Genomic DNA, 7,747 nt, shown 5'->3' on the forward strand with positions numbered 1-7,747 from the left:
CAGATCTGTGGACAAGAGACAGATCTGTGGACAAGAGACAGATCTGTGGACAAGAGACAGATCTGTGGACAAGAGACAGATCTGTGGACAAGAGATAGATATGTGAACCAGAGACCAGAGATAGATCTGTGGACCAGAAAAATATCTTTGGACAAGAGACAGATATGTGGACAAGAGACAGATATGTGAACCAGAGACAGATCTGTGGACAAGAGACAGATATGTGAACCAGAGACAGATCTGTGGACAAGAGACAGATATGTGAACCAGAGACCACAGTCAGATCTGTGGACCAGAAAAAGATCTTTGGACAAGAGACAGAAATGTGGACAAGAGACAGATATGTGGACCAGAGACCAGAGACAGATCTGTGGACAAGAGAAAGATATGTGAACCAGAGACCAGAGACAAATCTGTGGACCAGAGACCAGAGACAGATCTGTGGACCAGAGACCAGAGACAGATATGTGGACCAGAGACCAGAGACAGATATGTGAACCAGAGACCAGAGAAAGATATGTGAACCAGAGACAGATATGTGAACCAGAGTCCAGAGACAGATATGTGAACCAGAGACCAGAGAAAGATATGTGAACCAGAGACAAATCTGTGGACCAGAGGCCAGAGACAGATCTGTGAACCAGAGACCAGAGACAGATATGTGAACCAGATACAGATATGTGAACCAGAGACAGATCTGTGGACAAGAGACAGATATGTGAACCAGAGACAGATCTGTGGACAAGAGACAGATACAGATATGTGAACCAGAGACCAGAGAAAGATATGTGAACCAGAGACAAATCTGTGGACCAGAGACAGATACAGTGAACCAGAGACCAGACAGATATGTGGACCAGAGACCAGAGACAGATCTGTGGACTGCAGACTCAGAAGCAGTCTGAGTGAAAACTAAACAAGTCTTCAGGTTCTGCCTGACAGGAAGTGGATCAGTTTCCAGCAGAATCGCTCGGCTGGTTCCAGAGTCCAGAACTCATGTCTTTCCTGGAATCGTCTGAAGTGTTTTGGGTCAACAGAGACAGAAACTGTTTAGTTTTCAGGTTCAAAACCAAACAGTCTCTGCTCAGAGCTTCTTCAGCTGTTTTGTCTTTTGAAAGTGGACACCAGAACCTCTTCCTAGTCCCACCAGAGGTACTTGTACCACAGTTTGAGAAGCAGGATGTTCAGAACAACCCATTTCCACCATTCAGGCTCAGATTCTGAACGGTGTGCAGCAGAACTTACCGGGTTTGGACAGAGACGATGTGTCTCGTGACGTGTATCCCACCACTCCCACCTTCTGATCACCGACTTTGAAGATCTTGTACGGCATGAAGGACTTTCCAAAGGTGGCCGCCAGAGTTTGGTCCGGTCGGATGTTGGCGCTGATGATGGTGAAGTTAACGTTCTCCAGAAAGGGCTTCATAAGACCGTCCACACCGTTATCAAACTCATGGTTCCCCAAAACCTGAGAAACAAACGCAACGAGTCAAAGATAGTTTAATCTGTTATTAAAGCATAAATCTGTAGTTTAATCTGTTATTTCATCAGTTATTACAGTTTAAACGTCCATCTGTCTGTTTTCTTCCGCTTATCCGGGGTCGGGTCGCAGGGGCAGCAGCCTAAGCAGACAGACCCAGACTTCCCTCTCCCCAGCCACTTGGGCCAGCTCATCCAGGGGAATCCCAAGGTGTTCCCAGGCCAGCCGAGAAACATAGTCCCTCCAGCGTGTCCTGGGTCTTCCTCTGGGCCTCCTCCCAGTGGGACATGCCCAGAACACCTCACCAAGGAGGCGTCCATTAGGCATCCTAACCAGATGTCCGAGCCACCTCAACTGGCTCCTCTCGACGTGGAGGAGAAGCGGCTCTACTCTGAGTCCCTCCCAGATGACTGAGCTTCTCAGCCTACGTATCTCTAAGGGAGAGCCCAGACACCCTGTGGAGGAAATTCATTTCAGTCGCTTGTATCTGTGACCTCGTTCTTTCAGTTACTACCCAAAGCTCGTGACCAAAGATGAGGGTTGGAACATAGACCGACCGGTAAACCGAGAGCTTCGCCTTCTGAATCAGTTCTAAGTGCTAAGCAACTGGCGAAAATAGTGCATGTGAAATTTCGCGCACGTACACGTAGACGTGCACACGCGAGCTTGCGACGCGACATATGAAAGTTGAAAAATGTTCAACTTTTGTCGCTGTCGCTTAGCGTACAACCAATCAGCAAGGGTTTCATTGACTGACCAATGAGAGGAGAGTATGCTACACATTGCCGTTAGCTAACACTTTCACCAAGTGATTATTAAAAAAGGCAGCTTTGTGGGAATTTATTGGCACCAGGGTGAAGTTTATGGTAAGTTTTTCCTCATAAAATTGTATCTTGATGTATGTTTGTTTTTCAATATCATTAGCATCGCAAGATTTGTTTAGTTTACACGTCCGTAATGCACACCCGCCATCAGAGTCAAGAACCAATCAAATTTCGTGAAGACAAGCAACCTGAGAGTGTGATTCACAACGCTGCGATCGCTGTCGCGTCCCGTGTGTCGGGTTTCACCCTGACTGCGATGACAGCCGTTAATCGCTGTAGTTTGTCGCTGCCCGTGTGTCGAGCCCTTTAGACTGCTGGAGCACAAACTGAGCACATTTCCTCACTCTGTCTTTAGTCTCTCTTCTCTACATTTATTTTAATTATTTCTTTCATGTTTTTTATCTTTGTCTCTTCCAGAAGGTGCACCTGGACCAGTTCTTCTGTGTTTACCTGTGTCTCCTTCCTGTCCCTCAACCAGCCGGTCGAGGCAGATGACCGCCTGTCCTGAGCCTGGTTCTGCTGGAGGTTTCTTCCTGATTAGCAGGGAGTTTTTCCTCTCCACTGTTTGCTCAGGATGGGAGACTGTGATGAAGTGATTCAACACAATCTGCTGGTTTCTTCTTTAAATTATTCTTTTTATGTACAGTGCCCTGAGACAACGTATGTTGTCTTGGCGCTATATAAATAAACTGAATTGAATTATTAGTTTAATCTATTATTACACTGTTATTACAGATCAAACTTATTAAAGTTTAATCTGTTATTACAAATTAAACTTGTTATTACACACTCTAATCTGCTATTACAGTGTACAGCTGTTGTTACTCCTGTTATTACAGTTTAATTTTTTTACATTTACACCTGTTATTGCAGTATAATCTGTTATTACAGTTTAATCTGTTATTACAGTTTTAAATCTGTTATTACAGTTTAATCTGTTATTACAGTTTTAAACCTGTTATTACAGTTTAATCTGTTATTCCAGTATAATTTGTTGTTACAGTTTACACCTGTTCCTGCAGTTAATCCAACATATAATCCTCTTCCTCACCATCACATCGTATCTCAGGCGGTTCATAAAGCGCGCGGCTTCGGCTCCTTTGAAGACGTTGAACCAGACAGTCCCCTGGAACTGGTCTCCTGCGTCCAGCAGCAGGACGTGGGGCTCCGAGTTCCGGACCCGCTGGATCGCGGTGGCTCTCCGCGCCACCCCACCGAAGCACGAGCCGCTTCCCCCGCATTTTCCCGAGTTAACGCTGGTCTCCTCCACGCGCGCGTGCACGTCGTTGGTGTGCAGCAGAACCAGGTCCCAGCCGGAGGACACCCCCAACAGGGCGAGGAGGAGCAGGGGACAGAACCCAGACCGAACCATCTCTTGAAGCTGCTTCCAGAGTTGTGACAGAACTGGACCTGCAGCAGGAGGAGGAGGAGGAGGAGGGATTCTCCTGCTCCGGTATCTCCCTCCTCTTTTAGTCTTTATTTAAATGATGTATGGAAGTAGATTAGTGCCAAAAATAAAATGAAATAATAATAATAATCTCAACCAAACTAAAAGCCAAGTTCTCTAGTTTAAACTCATTCTTTTCAGCTGATGAGAAATCACTTTGTTCCTTATTCTTCAGCTTCAGTGCCAAATATTTTTTAGCTGATAACAACCGAAGAATCATTCTAGCTACTACATGTTGTTTCAGCGGATTTTTCTTTCATAAACTAAAACTTTTAATTTGGAAAGATTTCAACATAAACATTTGCTGCGTTTCCATTGACCATGAAAATGCGCAAATTAGAATTTCGAAAATAAATTTGCTCAATGGAAACACGTCAATTTCGGGAAAAAAATTACGTTTTTCGACAAAATGTTTTTGCGCTAGGATGAGGTGGTATTTCGGCTGTATCTAAATTGGTGTTTTTTGCAAAACTGCAATAGAAACACTTTTCACATCATGGGAGTCACGTGATCAACAACCGGCTGTTTCTACTGGCGAAAAAGATGATGACGAAGAAGATAACAGGAAGTAGAAATAGTGGTAATATCACAGGAGTAGTATGAAATAGTAAACTCACCGACTACAATTTCCCAAAAACACAGCATACGTAGCCGCTCCCAAGTAGGGACTTGTCGCTGGAAAGCCTCGTGCCTCTCCTTGTTGATCGTCTGGTGACGATCGTTAAGAGGGAGGTACTTGTCATGGTTTGTCATTTTAAGCCTTGGTTTTTCCTAGTGTTTCTATGTTCCCGTGTGTCTCAGCTCAGCTGCCCCACTTCACGTTGCTGATTACCCTTGTATTTCCCCCCAGGTGTTTTCTGTTCCCTCATTAGGTTTCTGTGTATTTAAGCTCAGTCTTGTCTCTGTCTCATTGTCGGACCATTGTTCTGTCTACCTGGTCGTGTCCTGCTTCTTGTTCTTTGTCTACCTCCAAGTCAAGTGAGTTTTTGCTGTATTATCAGCCTCTTTGAGTTTTCATTAAAGGCCWCGTGCTTTTTGATTTTTGAAACCTGCCTGTGCCCTGAGTTATTTTGTTGGTCCTGACATAATGATCCGACCACGCACCCAGCCCACAGGCTCCCCGTTTTCGGGTTTTTTTTTTTAAAGAGGAGCAAGATTTTTTTTCTCGCCGCCCCTCGGTGAGCCGGTCTTTCTCCTCTCGCTGTTGGAGTCCACCAGCGTCACCTGGGCCCGCCTCGGCTGGTCTTCCTCCTTCTGCCCTTGAGAAGCTGGTCCCGTCCTTGCCCCCCTGGGAGGAACAGGTGATATCCCTCATCATTGGAGGGTCGGTGAAGTTCCTCAGTGGGATCTCAATGCTCTCCAACAGATTTTCCATCTGCCGGCAGATAGAACGCGTTCTGGGGGAGCGCCCAGATCTGCTCCTCCTGCCAGGCCATCAGCTGCTCCACCGGTTTGTGCAGAGGGTTTTGGGAGAGTCATCTGGTACCAACCCTCCCACCCCTTCTGCTCCTCCTGCGACGGTTGTTCGGGTTCCTGTTCCAGTGCTTCCTGAGCCAGTGTTTCTGGTTCCAGTGTTGGTGGTTCCAGTTCTGGTGGTTCCTGAGCTGGTGGTTTCTGAGCCAGTTGTTCCTGTTCCGGTGGTTCCACAGCCAGTGGTTCTACAATTGGAGGTCCCGGTGGTTCCACAGTTGGTGGTCCCGATGTCTCCGGTGTTGGCGAGCCCCTAGTCGGCACTCTCTGAGGTTCGTGAGTCGGCTGCCGGCGCCTCAACGACATCTGGATCGGCTGCCGTTGCTTCCACGTCGCCCATTGCCTGGCTCATTGCCCATCACCTCCTCATCGCCTGGTTCGGCTGCCGTCGCCTCCATGTCGTCAAGTCGTCGCCTCTTCGTCCCCTCTGTCGCCTGTGTTCGCCGTCGCCAAGGCTCTGGCTCCATCAACCTCCGACGGCTCCTCATCGCCTCCTGCCTCCTCCCTTGGCTCCTTGTCTGCTCCCGCCTCCTCCTGGGGCTCAATGTCTGCTTCTGTGGGGCCTCGCCATGGAGGGTTCCCTGGCCGTCCCCCTGAACTTTCATGTCTTGTCTTCAAGTTCTGTCTTGTCACGTCTCCCCTTGTCCCGTGCCTCTCCTTGTTGATCGTCTGGTGACGATCGTTAAGAGGGAGGTACTGTCATGGTTTGTCATTTTAGGCCTTGGTTTTTCCTAGTGTTTCTATGTTCCCGTGTGTCTCAGCTCAGCTGCCCCACTTCACATTGCTGATTACCCTTGTATTTCTCCCCAGGTGTTGTCTGTTCCCTCATTAGGTTTCTGTGTATTTAAGCTCAGTCTTGTCTCTGTCTCATTGTCGGATCATTGTTCTGTCTACCTGGTCGTGTCCTGCTTNGGAGGACCAGTAGGATCAGGAGGATCAGGAGGACCAGTATGATCCGGAGGACCAGTAGGATCTGGAGGACCAGGAGGATCAGGAGGACCAGTAGGATCAGGAGGATCAGGAGGACCAGTAGGACCAGGAGGATCAGGAGGACCAGTAGGACCAGTAGGATCAGTAGGACCAGGAGGACCAGTAGGATCAGGAGGACCAGTAGGATCAGGAGGATCAGGAGGACCAGTAGGAGGTTTTATCTGCAGCTGATCAAAAATAAACCAATAAAAATAAAAACAGCTTCCAGACAAGAATGAAGGTTTTTCCAAATCAGAGGAGGAGCTGGTTCTGAACCAGCAGCATTAAACCTGGATCTGAGCTGAAGGAGGGTTTCAGGTCTCAGAGGGTCTCTGAGGGTCTTCCTCCTGAGTGATGGAAGGATGAGGGTGGATCCTCTTCTTCAGTAATGAAAATGTTGTTTTCGTCGGTCCTGGTGAGGAAGGACTTGAATCTAAACTGGATCCTTCTATGGTCCCTCCCTCACCTGTGGTCCTGAGGTCTGGACCAAGACTACAGAACCAGATCCTAGACCAGAAGGGTTTTGGGCTCAGCCTCTGAGGATCTGGCAGTTAAACTCCTCTCTCAGCCAGATCTGATGAATAAAGAAGTCCAGGATGTGTCAGAACATGGACAGAAACCAGGAGTCAGATTAAAAACTTGCCAGGATTCACGGTCCTCTGAGGAGGAGGAGGAGGAGATGATGATGAAGAACAGTTTTGATTCACTTCCCCTCCCATATTTCCTCGCAGATGGTCTGAAAGTTGGAGGCAGTGATTTGCTGCTCGCACGCCTACTTTCCTAACCTCCAGGCTTCACCACAAATATGTTGAAGCAGGAGGAAGAGGAGGGAGAGGAGGAGGGATATAACTGAACAGAAGGAGAGTCTGGGGCTGGATCGTCAGGATGACAGAGACGCTGATTTAAAAACTAAAATGTTTACATCGTTCTGTGAAGACAATCAGAATCTCATCTCGAACTTTAAATGAACTGTGAGATTTGTCTCCGTGAACAAACAGATGTTCACTCAGCTGCTGCTTCCAAATCAATTAAAGTACAAAACAGAAAACATTTCTGATGTTCATCAAATCAGATGTAAAAAATTAATAAACTGCTGCTGGGGGTCGAGTCAGAAAACAAGAAGAGAATAAAAATGTTTCTACATTAGAAGATCCTCAGAGACTGAGACTAAAGCAGGGGTCAACTCTGACACTACAGGCACAGGGTCAAAGGTCAAAGATCAAAGTCTACAGGCACAGGGTCAAAGATCAGACTACAGGCACTGGGCCAAAGGTCAAAGATCAGATTCTACAGGGACAGGGTCAAAGGTCAAAGATCAGACTACAGGCACAGGGTCAAAGNTACCTCCAAGTCAAGTGAGTTTTTGCTGTATTATCAGCCTCTTTGAGTTTTCATTAAAGGCCACGTGCTTTTTGATTTTTGAAACCTGCCTGTGCACTGGGTTATTTTGTTGGTTCTGACAGATAAAAGACGCAGACGTCTCCTCTGATGAGCACTAGTGTCGCAGCAACTGCGGTTACATCCATCGGCGCCATGTTTGTAATGATTTATTGCGAG

The 7,747-nt window shown here is 47.2% G+C and overlaps 2 protein-coding genes across 2 annotated transcripts in view; one reads left to right on the top strand and one right to left on the bottom strand.

The window, feature by feature from the left end:
* The window catches only part of nt5e (5'-nucleotidase, ecto (CD73)), a 17,220-nt gene extending 13,442 nt beyond the window's left edge, over nt 1-3,778 (bottom strand). The window contains exons 1-2 of the mRNA XM_014017946.1: nt 3,356-3,778; nt 1,246-1,468 (exon numbers count right to left, since the gene is read on the bottom strand). Of these exons, the coding sequence (XP_013873400.1) occupies nt 1,246-1,468; nt 3,356-3,676 (544 nt within the window). The 5' untranslated portion in view covers nt 3,677-3,778. The remainder of the gene's footprint in view (nt 1-1,245; nt 1,469-3,355) is intronic.
* Nucleotides 3,779-4,880: 1,102 nt separating this feature from the next.
* Nucleotides 4,881-6,126, top strand: LOC106524223 (protein app1; the record flags this gene model as incomplete). Its single annotated transcript, XM_014017948.1, is given in 1 exon segment — nt 4,881-6,126. A coding segment is annotated over 1 exon segment (598 nt), but the record flags the coding sequence as incomplete, so codon positions are not given.
* Nucleotides 6,127-7,747: the final 1,621 nt, after the last annotated feature.

This window comes from Austrofundulus limnaeus, unplaced genomic scaffold (assembly GCF_001266775.1).
Source record: "Austrofundulus limnaeus strain Quisiro unplaced genomic scaffold, Austrofundulus_limnaeus-1.0 Scaffold179, whole genome shotgun sequence".
NCBI classification, from domain to species: Eukaryota; Metazoa; Chordata; class Actinopteri; order Cyprinodontiformes; family Rivulidae; genus Austrofundulus; species Austrofundulus limnaeus.